This window comes from Mobula hypostoma, chromosome 21, assembly GCF_963921235.1.
Source record: "Mobula hypostoma chromosome 21, sMobHyp1.1, whole genome shotgun sequence".
In the NCBI taxonomy this organism is placed as follows: Eukaryota; Metazoa; Chordata; class Chondrichthyes; order Myliobatiformes; family Myliobatidae; genus Mobula; species Mobula hypostoma.
This window is the reverse complement of record NC_086117.1, coordinates 3,167,286-3,190,833: the sequence shown is the minus strand read 5'-3', so window position 1 is coordinate 3,190,833 and position 23,548 is coordinate 3,167,286. Positions and strand designations below refer to the sequence as shown.

General features: G+C 44.8%; 1 protein-coding gene across 10 annotated transcripts in view; it reads right to left on the bottom strand.

The window, feature by feature from the left end:
• The window catches only part of LOC134359737 (myomegalin-like), a 208,087-nt gene that overhangs the window by 120,459 nt on the left and 64,080 nt on the right, over positions 1–23,548 (bottom strand). For 6 of the 10 annotated variants that reach the window (XM_063073301.1, XM_063073302.1, XM_063073305.1 and 3 more), the window contains exons 1-4: positions 13,590–14,717; positions 3,209–3,343; positions 2,033–2,152; positions 1,831–1,923 (exon numbers count right to left, since the gene is read on the bottom strand). In XM_063073301.1, the coding sequence (XP_062929371.1) occupies positions 1,831–1,923; positions 2,033–2,152; positions 3,209–3,343; positions 13,590–14,630 (1,389 nt within the window). In that variant the 5' untranslated portion in view covers positions 14,631–14,717. Of the gene's footprint in view, positions 1–1,830; positions 1,924–2,032; positions 2,153–3,208; positions 3,344–13,589; positions 14,719–23,548 lie in introns of those variants that run through there. The other 4 variants (XM_063073304.1, XM_063073303.1, XM_063073310.1 and 1 more) reach the window with 3 other exon arrangements.

Sequence of the window (23,548 nt, the reverse complement as noted above, 5' to 3'; positions counted from 1 at the left end):
TACTCTGCCATTCAATCACAGCTGATTATTATCCCTGATATTCATTCTCTTACCGTCATCCTGTAACAACAGTGCACCGAATTAATACGAGGTAAAACAATAAGAGAATGCAAAATAAAGGGCGACACAGTAGCACAGCAATGAGTGCAATGCTTTACATGCCAGCTTTAAGATTGGGGATCAATTCTCTGTTTTTGAGGAGTTGTGTATTCTCCCCAGGGCAGTAAAGCCCCCCCACAGTTCTCCTGTTTCCTCCCACATTCCAAAGCATACAGTCAGGGCTAGTTGGAGCCAGAAGCATGGGGACACAAACCTTGCTCGTCTGATTTGACATTAAATAGGCATTTCACTGCAAGTTCCGATGAGCAAGCGACAAAGTTCATCTCTAAACACAGTTACAGAGAATAGAGGTGCAAACCATAACAAGATTAGATTTTATAAAACCGTTCAATAGTCTTAGAGTGCATACACGAAGTAGTCACCTCCCCACACCCCGGAAGTTTTCATGTTTTATTGTTTTACAACATGAACCACAGTGGACTTAATTTGGCTTTTTTGACAATGATCAGAGAAAGACATTTTTGTGTCAAAGTGAAAACAGATCTCTACAAAGTGATCCAAATTAATTACAAATATAAAACACAAAATAATTGATTTCACAAGTATTCACCCCCTTCAAGTCAGTATTTAGTAAATACACCTTTGGTAGCAATTACAGCCTCGAGTCTGTGTGGATAGGTCCCAACCAGCATTGCGATTCTGGACACTGCAATTTTTCCCAGTCTTCATTACAAAACTGCTCAAGATCTGTCAGATTGTATGGGGATTGTAAGTGAACAGCCATTTTCAAGTCCAGCCACAAATTCTCAATTAGATTAAGGTCTGGATTCTGACTTGGCCACTCCAGCACATTAACTTTGTTATTTTTAAGCCATTCCTGTGTAGCTTTGGCTTTATGCTTGGGGTCATTGTCTTGCTGGAAAACAAATCTACTCCCAAATCGCAGTGCTCTTGTAGGCTGCATCAGGTTTTCCTCCAGGACGTCCCTGTATTTTGCTGCATTTCTCTTTGCCACCCTCTCATAAAGCTGCGACTGGTGAAGCACCCAGGCAACAGTTGTTAAATGCTCAGTCCCTCCCATTGAAACTTGTAACTCCTCCAGGGTTGTCTTAGGTCTTTTGGTAGCCTCCCTCACAAGTCCTTCTTGTACGATCACTTAGTTTTTGAGGACAGCATGCTCCAGGCAGATTTACAGCTGTGCCGTACTTTTGCCATTTCTTGATGATTGGCTTAACTGTACTCCAAGGGATATTCAATGACTTGGAAATTTTCGTGTCCATCTTCTAACTTGCACTTTTCAATAACCTTTTTGCGGAGTTGCTTGGAGTGTCCTTTTATCTTCATGGTGTAGTTTTTGCCAGGATGCTGGCTCACCAGATACAGTCAACTGAAGCATGACGACTGCACACAGATCTCCAAAACCAGATCTCCCTTTAACTAATCATGTAACTTGTAAAAGCAATTGGCCGCACCAGTGATGATTTGGTGTGTCATTTTAAAGAGGGGTGAATACTTATGCAAACACTGACTTTGTGGTTTATATTTGTAATTAATTTAGATCATTTTGTAGAGATCTGTTTTCACTTTGACACAAAGAAGCCTTTTTCTATTAACCAGTGTTAAAAAGGATAAATGAAATCCACCATGATTCAATGTTGTACAATAATAAAACATTAAAAATTCTGGGGGTCTGGGGACGGGTGGACACATTTTATAGGCACCATATAACTAAGGGACTCCAGAACAGAATTATGCAGCTTTGGATCGTACCTGAAATTTCTGCAGCTGGGCTTTATGTAATGAATCCCTCGCTTTAACCAGGGCATTATCTCGCTCTTCAATCTCATGATAAAGCTCCTTGATCTGATTTCAAACAGAGGAAATTAATTACATGTCCAAAATGAATTGTTTGTGTAAAACTTTCAAAGACTTTTAAACAAGGCAGAAAATTTTCAGTTTGAGAGACACAGACCTCACTATCCTTAGTCTTCAGAGCCAAAGTCAGTCCTTGAATGGTTTTATCACGTTTCAGACTGTTCTGCTTCTCTGCAGCCAGCTCATTCATCTTGTCATTAGCCTGTCCTTGAAGAGCCTGCACACAAAAAAAATTCATAGATATTAATCTGATGAAAACTAGTTTATGATCCACCAGCTTTCCTTGGAAATCAAATTGTTTCAGAATCAGGTTTATTATCAACAGCACTTGACGTGAAATTTGTTAAATTAGCAGCAGCAGTAGTTCAATGCTATACATAATCCAGCAGAGAGAAAAAATAATAATAAACAAGTAAATCAATTACGTAAACTGAACATATATAAAAGAATGTGCAAAAAGAAAATAACTGTATAGTATAAAAAGTAAGGTAGTGTCCAAAGATTCAATGTCCATTTAGGAATCGGATGGCAGAGGGGAAGAAGCTGTTCCTGAATGGATGAGTGTGTGCCTCCAGGTTTCTGTACCTCCTACCTGATGGTAACAGTGAGAAAAGGGCATGTCCTGGGTGCTGGAGGTCCTTAATAATGGACGCTGTCTTTCTGAGACACCGCTCCCTAAAGATGTCCTGGGTAGTTTGTAGGCTAGTGCCCAAGATGGAGCTGACTAGATTTACAACCTTCTGCAGCTTCTTTCGGTCCTGTGCAGTAACCCCTCCATACCAGACAGTGATGCAGCCTGTCAGAATGCTCTCCAAAGTACAGCTATAGAAGTTTTTGAGTGTATTTGTTGACGTGCCAAATCTCTTCAAACTCCTAATAAAGTATAGCCGCCGTGTTGTCTTCTTTATAACTACATCGATATGTTGGGACCAGGTTAGGTCCTCAGAGACACCGAGGAACTTGAAGCTGCTCACTCTCTCCACTTCTGATCCATCTATGCGGATTGGTACGTGCTCCTTCGTCTTACCCTTCCTGAAGTCCACAATCAGCTCTTTCGTCTTACTGACGTTGAGTGCCAGGTTGTTGCTGTGGCACCAGTTCACTAGTTGGCATATCTCACTCCTGTATGCCCTCTCTTCACCACCTGAGATTCTACCAACACTTTTCAATTGATTTCTAATTAATCAATAAATTCTTGGAAAGACCAAAAACACATTTAAAACCAAAGCATACTTAACATGCTTCAGGAGAAAAGATAAAACAGGATTGGTACCTCATTTGCAGCATCTGCTTCCCTTAATTTTTCTTGTAAAGTACTGTTTGCAGTTTCGGCCATCTCGAGGTCGGCTTTCAGCTGTTTAGCCTCCACCTCCAACTGCCCTAGCTGCCTCTGTTTCTCTGCTAGGTTCTGCAAGAGAAAGCAAAAAGAAAATGTCTTCCCATTACCACATGGGTTTCCTCCCGGTGATTTGGTTTCTTCCCACATTCCAAAAGTGTATAAGTTAGGGTTAGTAAGTTGTGGGCATGCCATGTTGGTACCAGAGGCGTAGCAACACTTGCAGGCCACCTCCAGCACATCCTCAGACTGTGTTGGTCTTTGATGCAACTGATACATTTGACTGGATTTTTTGATATACATGTGAAAAATAAAACTTCTTTAAAGTTCAAAGTAAATTGATTATCAAAGTACATATGTCACCATATACCAGCTTCAGATTCATTTTCCTGTGGGTATACACTATAAATAAAGAAGCACACTATAATCAATAAAAACCTCAACAAAATGACAACCAAAGTGCAATCAAATTGTGAAAATACAAAGAAAAAACAAAATAATAATAATAAATAATAAGTATTGAGAACATGAGTTGCAGAGTCCTTAAAAGTGAGCCCATAGGTTGTAGAATCAGTTCAGAGTTGAAGTGAGAGAAGTTCAGAATCAGGTTTATTATCACCGGCCTGTGTCGTGAAATTTGTTAACTTAGCAGCAGCAGTTTAATGCATTACATAATATAGAACAAAAAAAATCAATTACAGTATATGTATATTGAATCAATTAAAAATTGTGCAAAAACAGAAATAATATATATTAAATACGGATCGAGTTCTCAGTATTCTCAAGAGGGAGGGTGAGCAGCCAGATGTTGTGGTCCATGTAGGGACCAATGACATGGGTAGGAACAGTGAGGAGGTCCTGAAAGGCGAGTTTAGGGAGTTAGGTGCCAAGTTAAAGGACAGGACCTCCAAGATAGCAATTTCAGGATTGCTACCAGTGCCACATGCAGGCAGGTTTAGAAATAGTAAGATAGCGCAGATCAACACGTGGCTGAAGACATGGTGCAGGAGGGAGGGCTTCAGAATTATAGATAATTGGGCAGTTTTCCAGGGAAGATGGGACCTGTTCCGGCAGGATGGTTTACATCTGAACTGGAGGGGGACAAATATTCTTGCAAGTAGGTTTGATAGAGACACTCCAGTGGATTTAAACTAGATACAAGGGGGGAATGGGAACTATTGTGTAGGAACAGATGTAGGGGAGAAGGAAGAAAAAGGAGATAGTAAAGTTGTTTCCACCGTCAGTGATAAACAGAGTAAGAAGCAGAAAAATTCTTAAATGCATTTATTTTAATGCTAGGAGCATTGGAAGAAAGGTGGATGAGCTTAGAGCATGGATTGATACCTGGAAGTATGATGTTGTAGCTATTAGTGAAACATGGTTGCAGGAGGGGTGTGATTGGCAACTAAATATTCCTGGATTTTGTTGCTTCAGGTGTGATAGAATCGGAGGGACAAGAGGGGGAGGTGTTGCATTGCTTGTCAGAGAAAATATTACAGTGGTGCTCTGGCAGGACAGATTAGAGGGCTCGTCTAGGGAGGCTATTTGGGTGGAATTGAGGAATGGGAAAGGTGTAGTAACACTTATAGGGGTGTATTATAGACCACCTAATGGGGAGTGAGAATTGGAGGAGCAAATTTGTAAGGAGATAGCAGATATTTGCAGTAAGCACAAGGTTGTAATTATAGGAGATTTTAATTTTCCCCACATAGACTGGAAAGCCCATACTGTAAAAGGGTTGGATGGTTTGGAGTTTGTAAAATGTGTGCAGGATAGTTTTTTGCAGCAATGCATAGAGGTACCAACTAGAGAAGGGCAGTGTTGGATCTCCTGTTAGGGAATGAGATAGGTCAGGTGACGGAGGTTTGTGTTGGGGAGCACTTCGGGTCCAGTGATCACAATTCCATTAGTTTCAATATAATTATGGAGAAGGATAAGTCTGGACCCAGGGTTGAGATTTTTGATTGGAGAAAGGCTAACTTTGAGGAGGTGCGAAAGGATTTAGGAGAAGTGGATTGGGACAATTTGTTTTATGGGAAGGATGTAATAGAGAAATGGAGGTCATTTAAAGGTGAAATTTTGAGGGTACAGCATCTTTATGTTCCTGTTAGGTTGAAAGAAAAGGTTAAAAGTTTGAGAGAGCTATGGTCTTCAAGGGATATTGGAAACTTGGTTCAGAAAAAGAGAGATATGTACAATAAATATAGGCAGCATGGAGTAAATGAGGTGCTCGAGGAATATAAAGAATGTAAAAAGAATCTTAAGAAAGAAGTTAGAAAAGCTAAAAGATACAAGGTTGCTTTGGCAAGTAAGGTGAAAAGAAATCCAAAGAGTTTCTACAGTTATATTGATAGCAAAAGGATAGTGAGGGATAAAATTGGTCCCTGAGAGAATCAGAGTGGACAGCTATGTGTGGAGCCAAAAGAGATGGGGGAGATTTTAAACAATTTCTTTTCTTCGGTATTCACTAAGGAGAAGCATATTGAATTGTGTAAAGTAAGGGAAACAGATAGGGAAGTTATGGAAACTATGATGATTAAAGAGCAAGCACTGGCGCTTTTAAGGAATATAAAAGTGGATAAGTCTCCAGGTCCTGACAGTATATTCCCCAGGACCTTGAGGGAAGTTAGTGTGGAAATAGCAGGGGCTCTGACAGAAATATTTTAAGTGCCATTAGAAACGGAGATGGTGCCAAAGGACTGGTGTATTGATCATGTTGTTCCATTGTTTAAAAGGGCTTCTAAGAGTAAACCTGGCAATTATCGGCCTGTGAGTTTGACATCAGTGGTGGGTAAATTGATGGAAAGTATTCTTAGAGATGGTATATATAATTATCTGGATAGACAGGGTCTGATTAGGAACAGTCAACATGGATTTGGGCATTGAGAGTCATGTTTGACAAATCTTATTGAATTTTTTGAAAAAAGTTGACGAGGGTAAAGCGGTGGATGATGTCCATATGGACTTCAGCAAGGCCTTTGACAAGGTTCCACACGGAAGATTAGTTAGGAAGGTTCAATCGTTAGGTGTTAATATTGAAGTAGTAAAATGGATTCAGCAGTGGCTGGATGGGAGACGCCAGAAAGTAGTGGTGGATAACTGTTTGTCAGATTGAAGGCAGGTGACTAGTGGTGTGCCTCAGGGATCTGTACTGGGTCCAATATTGTTTGTCATATACGTTAATGATCTGGATGATGGGGTGGTAAATTGGATTAGTAAATATGCAGATGATACTAAGATAGGTGGTGGTGTAGGTTTTCAAAGCTTGCAGAGAGATTTAGGCCGGTTAGAAGAGTGGGCTGAAAGATGGCAGATGGAGGTTAATGCTGATAAATGTGAGGTGCTATATTTTGGTAGGACTAATCAAAATAAGACATACATGGTAGGGCATTGAAGAATGCAGTAGAACAGAGGGATCTAGGAATAATGGTGCATAGTTCCCTGAAGGTGGAATCTCACGTGGATAGGGTGGTGAAGAAAGCTTTTGGTATGCTGGCCTTTATAAATCAGAGCATTGAGTATAGGAGTTGGGATGTAATGTTGAAATTGTACAAGGCATTGGTGAGGCCAAATTTGGAGTATTGTGTACAGTTCTGGTCACCGAATTATAGGAAAGATAACAACAAAATAGAGAGAGTACAAAGAAGATTTACTAGAATGTTACCTGGGTTTCATCACCTCAGTTACAGAGAAAGGTTGAACAAGTTGGGTCTTTATTCTTTGAAGCGTAGAAGGTTGCGGGGGGACTTGATAGAGGTATTTAAAATTATAGGGGGATAGATAGAGTTGACGTGGTTAGGCTTTTTCTATTGAGAGTAGGGGAGATTCAAACAAGAGGACACGAGTTGAGAGTTAAGGGGCAAAAATTTAGGGGTAACACGAGGGGGAACTTTTTTACTCACACAGTGGTAGCTGTGTGGAACAAGCTTCCAGCAGAAGTGGTTGAGCAGGTTCGATGTTGTCATTTAAAGTTAAATTGGATAGCTATATGGACAGGAAAACAATGGAGAGTTATGGGCTGAGTGCAGGGCGGTGGGACGGTGAGAGTAAGCGTTCGACATGGACTAAAAGGGGCAAGATGGCCTGTTTCGGTGCTGTAATAGTTATATGGTTAAAAAAGTGAGGTAGTGTCCAAGGGTTCAATGTCCATTTCGGAATCGGATAGCAGAGGGGAAGAAGCTGTTCCTGAATCGCTGAGTGTGTGCCTTCAGGCTTCTGTATCTCCTACCTGATGGTAACAGTGAGAAAAGGGCATGCCCTGGGTGCTGGAGGTTCTTAATAATGGATGCTGCCTTTCTCAGACACCGCTCCTTGAAGATGTCCTGGGTACTTTGTAGGCTCGTACCCAAGATGAATCCCTCTGCAGCTTCTTTTGGTCCTGTGTAGTAGACACCACCCCCCCATACCAGACAGTGATGCAGCCTATCAGAATGCCCTCTATGGTACATTAAGAGAAGTTTTTGAGGATTTGTTGACATACCAAATCTCTTCAAACTCCTAATGAAGTATAGTCGCTATCCTGTCTTCTTTATTACTGCACCAATCTGTTGGGACCAGATGAGCTTGAAACTGTTCACTCTCTCCACTTCTGATCCCTCTATGAGGATTGGTACGTGTTCCTTCATCTTACCCTTCCTGAAGTCCACAATCAGCTCTTTCATCTTACTGACATTGAGTGCCAGGTTGTTACTGCGACACCACTCCACTCGTTGGCATAGCTCACTCCTGTACGCCCTCTCATCACCATCTGAGATTCTACCAACAATGGTTGTTATCATCAGTAAATTTATAGATGGTATTTGAGCTACGCCTAGCCACACAGTCATGGGTGTAGAGAGAGTAGAGCAGTGGGCTAAGCACACACCCCTGAAGTGCAGTGTTGATCGTCAGCAAGATGATGCTATCACCAATCTGCACAGATTGTTAGGAAGTCGAGGATCCAATTGCAGATGGAGGTACAGAGGCCCAGGTTCTGTAGCTTCTCATTCAAGATTGTGGGAATGATGGTATTAAATGCTGAGCTATAGTCGATGAACAGCATCCTGACGTAAGTGTTTATGTTATCCAGTTGATCTAAAGCCGTGTAAAGAGCCATTGAGATTGCATCTGCTATTGACCTATTGCAGCGATAGGCAAATTGCAATTGGTCCAGGTGCTTATGGAGGCAGGAGTTCAGTCTAGTCATGGCCAACCTCTCAAAGCATTTCATCACCGTAGATGTGAGTGCTACAGGACGATAGTCATTAAGGCATCTCACATTATTCCTCTTGGGTACGGGTATAATTGTTGCCTTTTTGAAGCAAGTGGGAACTTCTGCATGTAGCAGTGAGGTTGAAAATGTCCTTGAATACTGCCACCAGTTGATCGGCACAGGTTTTCAGAGCCTTACCACACTGGTTCTAGAACCTAATGGTTGAGGGGTAATAACTGTTCCTGAACCTGGTGGTGCCAGTCCTGAGGCTCCTGTACCTCCTGTCAAGTCAAGTCACTTTTTATTGTTATTTCAACCATAACTGCTGGTACAGAACATAGTAAAAATGAGACGTCTTCCAGGACCATGGTGCTACATGAAACAATACAAAAACTACGCTGAACTACGTAAGAAAAAAAAACTACACTAGACTACAGACCTACCCAGGACCGCATAAAGTGCACAAAACAGTGCAGTCACTACCTAAATAATAAACAAGACAGTAGGCACAGTAGAGGGTATAGTATGTTGGTGTCAAGCCAGACTCTGGGTATTGAGGAGTCTGATGGCTTGGGAGAAGAAACTGTTACATAGTCTGGTTGTGAGAGCCCTAATGCTTTGGTGCCTTTTTCCAGATGGCAGGAGGGAGAAGAGTTTATATGAGGGGTGCGTGAGGTCCTTCATAATGCTGTTTGCTTTACGGATACAGCGTGTGGTGTAAATGTCTGTGATGAGAGAGACCCTGATGATCTTCTCAGTTGACCTCACTATCCGCTGCAGGGTCTTGCGATCGGAGATGATGCAATTTCTGAACCAGGCCGTGATGCAGCTGCTCAGGATGCTCTCAATACAACCTCTGTAGAATGTGGTGAGGATGGGGGATGGGAGATGGACTTTTCTCAGGCTTCACAGAAAGTAGAGACGCTGCTGGGCTTTCTTTGCTATGGAGCTGGTGTTGAGGGACCGGGTGAGATTCTCTGCCAGGTGAGCACCAAGAAATTTGGTGCTCTTAACGATCTCTACGGAGGAGTCGATGTTCAGCAGAGAGTGGTTCGCTCCGTGTCCTCCTGATGTCAACAACCCCATCTCTTTTGTTTTGTTCACATTCAGAGACAGGTTGTTGGCTCTGCACCAGTCCGTTAGCCACTGCACCTCCTCTCTGTATGCTGACTCATCATTCTTGCTGATGAGACCCACCATGGGTCTCATTGCTCCAATGGCAGCAGTGAGAAAAGAGCATGAACTGGAAGGTGGGGTCCTTAATAATGGATGCTGCTTTCTTGTATCAGCGATCTTTGTAGATGTGCCCAATGGTGAGGAAAGAACTAGGTACACAGTATCTATTACTCGACAATACATTCACCCGAATGGTCTGAGGTGCTAGAAGACCGAGGAAGTAGCATGGTAGAGTGGCAAGTAATACACATTCATTATCCCCTAGCAACATGTACATACAGAGCCAAGAGACATCAAACTTTTTAGGGGCTGCTTACAAGTTAAAGTCAAAAATATTGACTAATTACAAGTTCAGTTTGGACAAACTTGGGTTGGTCTCCCTAGAGCAGAAGTAGAGGGGAGACCCAAGAGATTTATAAAATTATGAAAAGCATAGCTAGGGAGACAGTCGGAATCTTGCCAGATTACATGTGATTAGAAATTCAAAAATTCTTAATTTTAAACGTAGAATTGCAAGTTAGCTGATGAAGGGTCTCAGCCTGAAACATGACTGTTTACTCATTTCCATAGATGCAGCCTGGCCTGCTGTGTTCCTCCAGCATTGTGTGTGATGCTGTTCAAGACACTTGTTTCCATCATATCTTGTCTTGTGGTTTCTCTGTGAGGTTCCTTGGAACAATCTGTGCAAGATGCTCATGTATATAGTCATTATGTGCATACTGTTTGAGGAGCCTTTTATGACAGATTTGGCTCAGTTAGTGTATAACTAATAAACCATTAATCAAGATTCAAGTTTATGTATCATATGCACTTTGAAACAGTGAAATGCGTTTTGTGTTAAACAACACACGTGAGGGCGTGCTGATGGCAGCCCACAACATCACATATATCGTCACACATTCCAATGCCAACATAACACGTCAACAATGCTTGGCAGAAAAACATAGAACACAGGCAACAAAACAACAACAGGAATACAAGCCCTGTCCTCTCACCCACCCACCCAGTCCTTTAACACCAGGAAAGGCCTCCAGCAGACAGATTCTGGCCTACAGACACCAAACTGATTCATGCAAAACAAAAGTTAAAAGGAAACTATCAAGAGGGAGGAAAAACTAGTCCATAACGAAGTCGAAGTGAAATGGAGGTGGAGATACAGTCACGAGAGGAGAGGGAAGAAATATTGGGGAGGGGAGGGTTGTCATCTCTTTGCAGGAATAAGCAGTCAGTCATATAAAAAACAGGCATATAAAAATGAAGAGCAACACAAAATGCTCAAGGAACTCAAGAAGTCAGTCAGCAGCTATGGAGATGAATAAATGGTCAATGTTTCAGGCTGAGACTCCGCACCAAGATTGGAAAGGAAGAGGGAAGATGCCAGAATAAGAGCATGAGAGCACGAGTATGCGTGCATGTGTAGGAAAGGAGGGCAAGATAGAAAGTGATAGGTGAAGCCAGGTGGGGGGGGGGGGAGGGATGAAGTAAGAAGCTGAGTGATAGGTAGAAAAGGCAAAGGGCTGGAGAAGAAGGAATCTGACAGGACAGGAGAGTGGACCACAAGACCATAAGACAAAGGAGCAGGATTAGGCCATTTGGCCCATCAAGTCTGCTCCACCATTTCATCATGGCTGATCCTTTTGTCTGCTCCTCAGCCTCACACCATGGCCTTTCCCCCATAATCTTTGATGCCAGGTCCAATCAAGAACCTATCAAGCTCGGTCTTAAATAGACTCAAAGACCTGGCCTCCACAGCTGCCCATGGTAATAATTCCACAAATTCACCAATCTCTGACTAAAGAAATTTCTCCACTTCTGTTTTAAATGGACGCCCCTCTATCCTGAGGCTGTGCCCTCTTGTCCGAGACTTCCCCACCATGGGAAACATCCTTTCCATATCTACTCTGTCCAGGCCTTTCAACATTTGAAAGGCTTCAAATGAGATATCCACCCCCCCCCCCCGCATCCTTCTGAACTCCAGCGCATACAGACCCAGAGCCATCAAACGTTCCTCATATGATAACCCTTTCATTGGCAAAAGGGGAGGAGGGGAACCAAGGGAGGTGATAGACAGCGAGGAGAAGAGCTAAGAGGGCCAGAGTGAGGGAATGAAAGGGGGGATGTGGGAGGGAGAAAAATGATCAGAAGATGGAGAAATCGATATTTGTTCCATCAGATTGGAATGAAAATGAAAACAAGAAATGAGGCAGTAGAGGCATGTGGTCAATAGGCTTCAAAGAACAATAACACTGCAAAATGGCGGAAGATGCAGTCAGAAACAGACACAGCCCATGGTTCTTTAAGCAGGAAAACTGAGGGTCAAGTCAAGAAACAGAGCCCAAAAAGGTGACAACAGAATAGCTAATGATCAATGACCTGTCAACTGATATGGTAAATCAGGAAGTGGTCTGGAAGTACTGAGATAACATTGCTGAAGTGGACATCCATTTACCTCCACAACTCAATGACACACTGTAGGTTAACTGATTACTGTAAAATACCCCTCTGTAGGTTAATGGCAAAAAGAATCAAAGGAAGTTGGTGTCTGAAGACACAGACTTAACACTTTAGAAACAGGTTCTTCCCCATCGCCAGGTTTCTAAATGGACAATGAACCCATGTACATTAGCTCACTATTTTTGCTCCTTTTTGTATTCTTTAGAATATTTTATAATTCATAGTTTATTGCATATTGCAATGTACTGCTGCCGCAAAACTACGCATTGCGTGACATTCCAGTGATATTAAACCCGATTCTGAGTCTAAATACATGAAAGAACAAGTTATGGGGCTACAAGGAAAAATGAAGAGACACTGATTGAATAATATTTTATGTTCCCATTTGAAGGATATTTGCCCATTTAGTTTATAATTGCTCATTCAGCACCCACAAGCCTCCATAAAATTTCCCTGTAAGCTATACTCCCAGGTACCCACCAGCCACACACTTGCACCATTTGCAGTGGCCAATTAACCCACCAGCTCCACCATGGACAGTTCCAAGCCCAAATGTGAAGGGAGGAGGGTTGGAAATATATCCCGTCATGGACGAACCCAAGCCCGGCTGCAAAAGGAAGAGGGTTGGGCATGATCACTGCCATGGATGGTCCCAAGCCTGGCTGTGAAAGGAGAAGCATTGTGCGTGGGGCTTGAAATCCAATCCCATAAAAACACACAGCTACCGAAAAACCCAGAAGCTCTAGAGATCTCATCCTTGGGAGAGGAAGGATCTTCACCTAGAATAGATGGGCTACACCTGGACGTGAAAGACTGGGCAGGATAAAGGACTGTGGCAAGCTGCTTTCGGCAGCCTACGCCCCAGTAGGTTTGATGGCCTTTAGAAGAATTAACCCACGAACCTGCATGTTTTTCTGACTATGGGAAGAAAATGAAGCATCCAAGGGAAACCTAGGTGTGACAGGGAGAGCGTGCATACTCCACACAAACAGCACCAGAAGTTAGGATGACAGAGGAACTTACTAGTTCCATTATGGGAACCAACGTGAACCCAGGGACACCACCGTAACATAGTGGTTAGCGCAATACTATTACAGCTCAGAGCGTTCTGGAGTTTCGACTTCAATTCCTGGACGGTCTGTAAGGAGTTTGTACGTCCTTCCCATGACCGTGTGGGTTTCCTCCCACAGTACAATGATGCAATGGTTAGTAGGTTAAATCGCTCATTACAAACTATCCCTTGATTAGGCTAGGGCTAAATCGGTAGGTTGCTGGGCAGTGATTCAAAGGGTCAGGAATGCCTGTTCCGCACTGTATTTCTAACTAAAAATAAATAACTAAAAACCCAATGAGCTGAGCAGCTTAATTCTGTGCCATGGAGTAATTGCTCGACAGGCCAGGTGGCCAACTCCTGCTCCTATCTCTTAAGTTCTCATTTGAGTTACAAACAATTTTGTTAATTTTAGTTCAAATGCACACAATACTCTGTTTATCTACCTCAGATTTGAAAGAAGAGTCATGTTCCAGCTCATTCCACAGTTCCTGCTCAGATGTTGTACTGTCAGGGTTACAGCCTCCTTGAACATCTGCTGCAATGTTGTATCCCTGTGTCGGTGTCCATGTAGAAAGTGGCACAAGTCTAGGTATCCTGCTCTTGGGGAAAAATGTCACTGGTTTGTATTGAACATGCTTAATTTTCCAAATTGCATTTCCAATGGACTGTGACATTGAGGGAGAATTTTCAGTCAATTTGGAGTTCAGCTGAAAATTTTCTGATTCTCTGATGTTCCAATCAAGCTTGATGGGATTTAATACCGGCGTGCTCTCAGTTTCCAAATTGCTAGTACAAAGACGACCGGACAGCTTCCCCACAGAGGCCGGGCTTCTCGGCACCAAATCAAAGCACAAACTCTGTGAATGGCTTTGTGAACCCTCATCTCCTCTCAAGTCTCCTTGCATGGCCCGCATAGGAGTAGAACACACCAAGTCACAGAATACGTTAGCTATTCTAACCGACTCAGAACAGAGACACCATCTCTTCTTGTGCCCTTCAGTAAAGGTACGCCAGCAGTTTGAGCAGCCCAGGATTTTCTTGCTACTCTTCTTTGGTATCCAAAATTCAGACAAAATGGATTCATCTTCGAGGAGCAAGCCATACTGTACAGAGGGCTGATTAGAACTTTCAAGAGAAAGGCCTGCTTCTGTATGACAGGAACTTTTAAAAATTTCATTGTGCCTGAAGTACAAGTGCACAATACATTGAATTAATTGGTCTTTTTCTGCTGCTAACATTTGTAGCCTCTCACTGGAAACAGTCTTAACACGAGCAATAACAATATCATATTTGATCACCCTCTCCAACATGAAGGCACATTTACTGCATACGAACTCCCCTTGGCCGTCACGTCTAATGTTATAACCCAACACATAGGACAAAACAATTTGTAATCTTCTCTTGGTACAGGTGTTGAAAATCCAGCGACGCTGGTTTCCTTGCAGTTTGCTGCAACACACTCGACAAAGGCCTTTCATTCTCATTCAGCTCCAACCTTCTTCCAAAAAAACCTGCTCAGCACCGGCGAATCACTGAAGTACCCGACCAATGGCCTAAAGCTCCTGAGTCACGTTCACCTCCCCCCCTCCCACCACCCGATTCCTCGCCCTCATGAATTTCAAAGGTAAAGCTAGGCCAGAGTTGCTATGGTGATTTCCAAGGGATGAGGCAGCACTAATTTCTCCACAGGCTTTACAAATACAAACGACTGTCCGTCAATCCTTAAAACGTCACCACTTTTACTGATTACCGTTCTGAGAAACAGTCCCTCATTTCAATAACAACAGACATGAAAAGACAAAGATTCCAGAAGCACGATGGCTGTTGTGACTGCTGTTCTTTCGCTTCTCATTTAATCTTCCCAAATTTTCTTTATCGACGGTAGAGAAATTACTGATATAGCACAAGAACTCCGATCAGCTCACGTTCTTTTAAATCAAGATGTCAAACACGATCACCAGAATAGCCCATTTCCTGAAGTACTGCTACCACCGCTATGATCCATCACGGATTACAGACCAAATTCATTCCAGCCTTCCCGTAGACAACTCTGCTCTCTCTTCACTCAGTGCACCATGACGAAATATTTCAGGAAGTACAAGCTATAATTCAATAGTTCTATGTAAGCTTGGGTCAGCAGCAACTTCAATTTTTTTTTGCTAGGGAAACTTTCAAAATGATATCTTCTGTGAAACTGGGCCTCCTTCCTATTTCACCCGTCAAGTGCTTGTGCACTTAATTTTGAAAAACTATCAATTTCCTGTTTGTAACCACTTCAGCAAGCACCTCCTAACTCACACGTCAGTCAAGGCTATGTAGAACATTACAACAAATTTGCAAAATCAATTTAAATAAAACAAGCTAAAACAATACAGAGAGACACTCGTGTAGAAACTGGTAATTTTCAGCAGAATCCAAACTGTTAATAAATAACTTCAAGTGCCCCTGAATCCAGGTGACTGCCATTTATTGTTCAGAAATGTTCGTTTTCCAGTCTACACTAAATTGGTTTCTCTACTCTCTCTCTCTCTCTCTCTCATCTTCAAGAGTTCAACATTAGAGGCAGCAGTATGATACAAAGCTCACAGCCTGACAGATTGTGAACTTTAACTCTAGCCATTTCATCACAGATATTAAACCAACTGTCTTTGAACAGAGGCATTAGACAAGCAGACCTCCTCCAATACTTTATACTTTATTGTCGCCAAACAATTGATACTAGAATGTACAATCATCACAGTGATATTTGATTCTGTGCTTCATGCTCCCTGGATTACAAATATTAAAAATAGTAAAAATTAGTAAATATTAAAAATTTAAATTATAAATCATAAATAGAAAATAGAAAAATGGAAAGTAAGGTAGTGCAAAAAAACCGAGAGGCAGGTCCGGATATTTGGAGGGTACGGCCCAGATCCGGGTCAGGATCCGTTCAACAGTCTTATCACAGTTGGAAAGAAGCTGTTCCCAAATCTGGCTGTACGAGTCTTCAAGCTCCTGAGCCTTCTCCCGGAGAGAAGAGGGACGAAAAGTCTGTTGGCTGGGTGGGTTGTGTCCTTGATTATCCTGGCAGCACTGCTCCGACAGCGTGCGGTGTAAAGTGAGTCCAAAGACGGAAGACTGGTTTGTGTGATCTGCTGCGCCGTGTTCACGATCTTCTGCAGCTTCTTCCGGTCTTGGACAGGACAACTTAAATACCAGGTTGTGATGCACCCTAGAAGAATGCTCTCTACGGTACATCTATAAAAATTAGTGAGGGTTTTAGGGGACAGGCCAAATTACTTTAGTTTTCTCAGGAAGTAAAGGCGCTGGTGGGCTTTCTAGGCAGTGAATTCTGCTTGGTTGGACCAAGTCAGGTCATTTGTGATATTGACCCCAAGGAACTTAAAGCTTTTGACCTGTTCCACTTGCGCACCACCAATGTAAATTGGGTCGTGCGGTCCGCTACTCCTTCTGAAGTCAACAACCAATTCCTTCGTCTTGCTGACGTTGAGGGATAGGTTATGTCTTCGCACCATGCCACCAGGTTCTTAATTTCCTCTCTGTACTCAAACTCATCATTACCCGAGATACGGCCTACAATTGTTGTGTCATCAGCAAACTTATATATTGAGTTTGATGGAAACTTGGCTACACAATCATGAGTGTACAGTGAGTACAGCAGGGGGCTGAATACACAGCCTTGTGGGGCACTGGTGCTCAGTGTGATTGTAGAGGAGAGCTTGTCCCCTATTTTTTTTTATTTTTCACAGCCTAGCTCCTGTCTGTGAGGAAGGTGAAGATCCAGCTGCAGATCTGAGTGCTAAGGCCCAGGTTCCGGAGCTTAGGAATCAGTTTATTTGGAACGATGAAATTAAAGGCAGAGCTGTAGTCAATGAAAAGGAGCCTTATGTATGCATCCTTATTCTCCAGGTGTTCTAAGCAGGAATGTAGGGCCAGAGAGATGGCATCTGCCGTTGACCTGTTTCTCCGGTATGCGAATTGCAAAGCATCGAGGTTGACCGGTAGGCTGTGGTTGATGTGTGCCATAACCAATCTCTCGAAGCACTTCTTGGCAATTGATGTCAGAGCCACAGGTCGATAGTCATTCAGGTATGCCACCTTGCTCTTCTTCGGCACTGGGATTATCATTGCCTTCTTAAAACACGAGGGGATCTTAGACTGAAGCAAGGAGCAGTTGAAGACGTCAGCAAACACTCCAGCTAGCTCGGTTGCACAGGCCCGGAGAACCCGTCCCAGGACGCCATCTGGGCCCGTCGCCTTCCTTGGATTTATCTTCAGGAAGGTCCTTCTAACGTCCTCCTCGGTGACAATGAATCTCGATGCCACCAGGTCTGGTTCATCCGGAGGGAACGGGACGCTCCTCTTCTGTTCGAATAGTCATAGTCATACTTTATTGATCCTGGGGGAAATTGGTTTTTGTTACAGTTGCACCATAAATAATTAAATAGTAATAAAACCATAAATAGTTAAATAGCATAATATGTAAATTATGCCAGGAAATAAGCCCAGGACCCGCCTATTGGCTCAAGGTGTCTGACCCTCCAAGGGAGGAGTTGTAAAGTTTGATGGCCACAGGCAGGAATGACTTCCTATGACGCTCTGTACTGCATCTCAGTGGAATACTCCTGTGCCCAACCAGTACATTATGTAGTGGATGGGAGACATTGTCCAAGACGACATGCAACTTGGACAGCATCCTCTTTTCAGACACCACTGTCAGAGAGTCCAGTTCCATCTCCACAATGTCACTAGCCTTACAAATGAGTTTGTTGATTCTGCTGGTGTCTGCTATCCTTAGCCTACTGCCCCAGCACACAACAGCAAACATGATCGCACTGGCCACCACGGACTCGTAGAACATCCTCAGCATCGTCCAGCAGATGTTAAAGGACCTCAGTCTCCTCAGGAAATAGAGACGGCTCTGACCCTTCCTGTAGACAGCCTCAGTGTTCTTTGACCAGTCCAGTTTATTGTCAATTCGTATCCCCAGGTATTTGTATTCCTCCACCATGTCCACACCGGCCCCCCGGATGGAAACAGGGCTTACCAGTACCTTAGCTCTCCTCAGGTCTACCACCAGCTCCTTAGTCTTTTTCTGCAACTTAAAGTGAAATAGACTAAGGAGCTGGTGGTAGACCTGAGGAGAGCTAAGGTACCGGTGACCCCTGTTTCCATCCAGGGGTCTTGCGTAGAATAGGTTAAATTCGTCAGGAAGAGAAATGCCACAGTTATTGATATTCCCAGCCTTTTCTTTGCGCCCAGTGATCTCATTTAGACCCTGCCATAGTCTACTGGCATCCCTCTGGTTAGCCTTGGCTTCCAACTTGGCTCGATATTGCCTCTTGGTGCCCTTAATGGCTTTCCGGAGTTCTCGCCTGGATTCCGTGTACTGACTGGTATCCCCGGACCTAAAAGCCGCAGCTCCAGCCTTTAAAAATGGACTTGACCTCATAATTCATCCAAGGTTTCTGGTTAGGGAATACCCGGATCGTCTTGCAAGACACACAGTCCTCCGTGCATTTCCAAATAAACTCCGTGACAGCTGAGGCATACTCATTGAGGTTAGCTGCCGAGTCCTTGAATACTAACCAGTCCACCGATTCAAAGCAGTCACGGAGGACCTCATCCATTTCCTCCGTCCAACGCGACACTACTTTTGACACCGTGACCTCCTGCTTCAGTTTCTGTTTGTAAGCCGGGAGGAGGAGTACGGCCTGATGGTCCGATTTTCTGAAGTGAGGTCGTGGGACGGAACGGTAGGCATTCTTGACTGCTGTGTAGCAGTGGTCAAGTATATTCGGGCCTCTAGTGGAGCAGGAGACATGTTGGTATAACTTTGGCAGTGCCTTTCTGAGGTTAGCCTGGTTAAAGTCCCTGGCTGTAATGAGCAAAGCCTCCGGACACCTGGTCTCAAGTTCACTGATGTTGGCATACAGTATGTTCAGAGCACACTCCACGTCCGCCTGGGGGGGCGGGAAATGTAGAACGCTGTCAGTATGACCGAGGTGAATTCCCGTGGCAGATAGTAGGGACGACACTTCACCGGCAGGTGTTCCAGGTCCGGGCTGCAGGAGCTTGTCAGTGCCACTGTGTCCGAGCACCACCCAGTGTTGATCAGTAGGCAGACACCACCTCCCCTCGTCTTGCCTGAAGATGCCGTGCGGTCCATCCGATGGATCGAAAATCCCTCCGGTCGGATGGCACAGTCAGGAGTCGCGGGGAGAGCCAGGTCTCGGTGTAACAGAATACACAGCAGTTCTGCATCTCCCTGCAGTAGGTGAGTCTCCCTTTAAGATCATCCACCTTGTGCTCTATAGCTTGCACATTAGCTAGTAGGATGGTGGGCATAGGGACCTTGAAGCCCCTCAGCTTCAATCTGACCAGCAGCCCAGCTCTTTTCCCACACTTCCTCGGCAAATAGTGCATCTTTCCAGGTTTCCATCGATGCAGTGTGTTGTTGTCAGCTCTTTGATGTTGGTGGACGCATCCCGCGGGGATTGATCGGCGGGTTGTGTCGTCGGACACTCCGGGTCAGGCCGAGTAACAGGGGAGGCTCCGCTGCCACTTCCAGCTGCCGGGGGCCCGGGCTGTCGATTGGGTCGGGCCCCAAAGCCGACAAGTAATCCCGGATGGCCAGGCTCCCAGCTGAAATAAGTCAGTAAGCCGAGTCATGGTTGCGGAGGCCTCTGCTCCAGCCGAGCCTCGGGCTCGATTTCCAAAGTCGGCAGTGAAAGGCCTCACTTCCGGCAGCTGTGGATGGCCACCAACAGGGCCTTATGGTGCTCGCTCCGGGGAAGTGTCTGGGGCACCTTGAGGTCTCTGCCGTCACTTCTGTGTGGTCATCTGCTCCGGAGAGGTGCTGGTCGGAATGGGCCGTGTCTCCAAGCACTTCGGCACGGTAGCAGGCTGCGGGTCTCCGGGAATGTGGTGGGCCTCGTTGGTTGTGCCCAGGTGCGGTCCGGAGTTTAAGAAACAGTTCTGGTGCGGTGGTCTCCAGCTGGGTCAGTAGCTTTGCCAGGGTGTTGTTGATCTTGATCTTGCTAGATTGGAGGTTTAGAAGGGTTTCTCGGGTATAGGATAGTGGAGAGGGCAGATTGCTCGGGAGAGCACGCGCAAAGTCACCAGTTACCAGCGCCATCATACTAGCTTCACTGGAAGTCACACTCACACAAGCAGATTTCAGTGCGCCATCTGCAAACCATTTTGGAAAAATCTTTCAGAACAAGAATAATAGATGATAGATAATAACATGATAGAGCTGGGTGAGTCTGCAACTTTTTGCAGCTTTTTCCAATCCTGTGCAGTGGCCCCTCCATACCAGACGGTGATGCAACCGGTTAGAGTGCTCTCCACATTACATTAATACATTGTGTTTTCTAAAAAAAAGTCCAATAGTTTTGTGGCTATTACCATAATGACTTTGATTTGTGAACCATGAACACCAACATCTTCAAACTCTCACCAAGTAAACGACCCTGCTTTTTTACTTTTTCTCCCCACATTTTTTATTATATTTCATGACCTCCTCCATTGACTTAGAATACAGCACCCTTTAGCCCACCATCTTTGCCAACCATGACACTAATTCATGCTGTGCATCTGCCTGCATGTGGTCTACATAGTTCCCAATTTCCTGCTAATTCCTTGGCACTCTATGTCAGTCCAATTACATCTTAAAACATTGCTATTATGTTTGTGTACCAGGCAACCACCACTCACTACACAAATCGCTAACTCCCTCACCTTAAAGCTGTTCCCTTTATTATTTGACATTTCCACCCATTTAATTTAAATCTCCTTTGTCCCAATAACTTGGCCAGTCAGTTTTTTTTTTAAATTTCTAATTTCTTTGAGCTTCTTGTTCAGTCGAGACCACCATTTTGCCACTCTTCTGCAGACAGTATATTTACATAAATATCTGTGATACTCTCTGAACTCATTCTCTTGATTTCTCAGTGAGCTTCAAGTACCCCACTTCCCTTTACCCTCCAGTGTCTTTGCTCTCCTTTGCTAACATTTTCCCTATCCTCAATTTATCTTTTGGCAACTTCATAAAACCTTCCCCATATATCCTGTTTCAAGGGGGGGGGAGCCCACAGGATGGGCAAGGGGTATAGTCAGAGGGACAGAGGGAGAAAAAGGAGTGTGAGAGAAAGAATGTGTGTATATAAATAAATAAATAAATAAATAAATAACGGATGGGGTACGAGGAGGAGGTGGGGCATTAGCGGAAGTTTGAGAAGTCAATGTTTATGCCATCAGGTTGGAGGCTACCCAGACGGAATATAAGGTATTGTTCCTCCAACCTGAGTGTGGCTTCATCTTTACAGTAGAGGAGGCCGTGGATAGACATATCAGAATGGGAATGGGACGTGGAACTAAAATGTGTGGCCACTGAGAGATCCTGCTTTCTCTGGTGGACAGAGCGTAGGTGTTCAGCGAAACGATCTCCCAGTCTGCGTTGGGTCTCGCCAATATATAGAAGGCCACATCGGGAGCACCGGACGCAGTATATCACCCCAGCCGACTCACAGGTGAAGTGTCGCCTCACCTGGAAGGACTGTTTGGGGCCCTGAATGGTGGTAAGGGAGGAAGTGTAAGGGCATGTGTAGCACTTGTTCCGCTTACAAGGATAAGTGCCAGGAGGGAGATCGGTGGGAGGGGATGGGGGGGACGAATGGACAAGGGAGTTACGTAGGGAGCGATCCCTGCAGAAAGCGGGTGAGGGGGGTAAGAGGGAAAGATGTGCTTAGTGGTGGGATCCCATTGGAGGTGGTGGAAGTTATGGAGAATTATATGTTGGACCCGGAGGCTGGTGGGGTGGTAGGTGAGGACAAGGGGAACCCTATTCCTAGTGGGGTGGCGGGAGGAGGGAGTGAGAGCAGATGTGCGTGAAATGGGAGAGATGCGTTTGAGAGCAGAGTTGATAGTGGAGGAAGGGAAGCCCCTTTCTTTAAAAAAAAAAGGACATCTCCTTCGTCCTGGAATGAAAAGCCTCATCCTGAGAGCAGACGTGGTGGAGATGGAGAAATTGCGAGAAGGGGATGGTATTTTTGAAAGAGATGGGGTGAGAAGAGGAATAGTCCAGGTAGCTGTGAGAGTCCGTAGGCTTATATCAATAAGATAAGCTGTCTCCAGAGATAAGGACAGAAAAATCAAGAGAGGGGAGGGAGAACAAGGTGCAGTGAAGTCGAGATGGTTGATGTCCCGTCGGCAGTTAGCAATAAAGCGATCCAGAGCAGGTAGAAGACCAGAGCAGTGTGTCCATGAAGAGGAGGAGGGTTGAAGACGGGAGAAGGGGTCATCAGTGAGGGTGGGAGAGTCCTTGCCGAAGAAGTAGGCTTGAAGATGGAGTCGGCGGAAGAACAGTTCAGCGTCATGGAGAACGCAGAACTCGCTGAGGTGTGGGCGAAGGTGGACAGAGGTGAGGCCCTTACTGAGGACAGAGCGCTCTGCCTCAGAGTTGGAGGTCGGAGGGGATGGTAAAGACCCGGCACGGATGAGAGCTGGGATCAGAGGGGGGAGGGGGAGGGAGGCTGGTGGTGTCAGTGGAGAGAGGAGGGTTGGGGTGAGAAGAAGAAGGAGCCGCCGAGGGCCCAGGAGTAGATGATGGAATGTGAGGGAGACGGGGTTGCAGAGTGGTGGTGGGGGAAAGGGAGATGGGAGTCACAATAGCAGCACGTGAATACCCGGCCTGGAGTTCAAAGCTGGAATCTTGAGAGCTAGGATCGGGGCGGGGGGGGAGGCTGGGGGTGTCAGTGGAGAGGGGAGGGTTGGGGTGAGAGGAAGATAGAGCCTCTGAGTACCCAGGAGCTGATGATAGGATCTGAGGGAGCCGGGGCTGCAGAGTATTGGGGGAAGGGGAGATGGGAGTCACAATAGCAGCACATAAAGACCACGCCTGGAGTTCAAGGCTGGAGTCACAACTGGTGGTTGCACAATCGCTTTGAAGGTGTCCATGGTGGTTGCTGGAGTCCGGGTTTTGAATATGCCCTGAGGTGCTGGAGCTGGCGAGATCAATGGCAGAGGCCGCAATCTGATGATCATGCCTGCTAGTTTCAGGGCCAGCTGGCTCTGGGGTCTGCAGATGCAAGATCTTGCAATCCTTGCCTAACATGACAAAGTCAAAAAAACTGTGATTGCAGGCATGGATCTGACGGAAGATGAAATAACGGGCAGGTCCATTACAGACAGCAAAGAAAGTGTCCCGAAGGTGTGGAAGGGTCTGGGATAGGGACACCAAGTACCTCCTCATGGCGGAGAGGGTCACCTTCAGAGTTTAACGGGAGGAGCGACGGGAGGCAGAGTCAATAAAATGTGAGTACCTGGGATCCTCAGAAGGTCCAAACTGAGAGGCTCAAAAACAAATCCTAAAGCCAACTGGAGTAAGTTGGCGGCG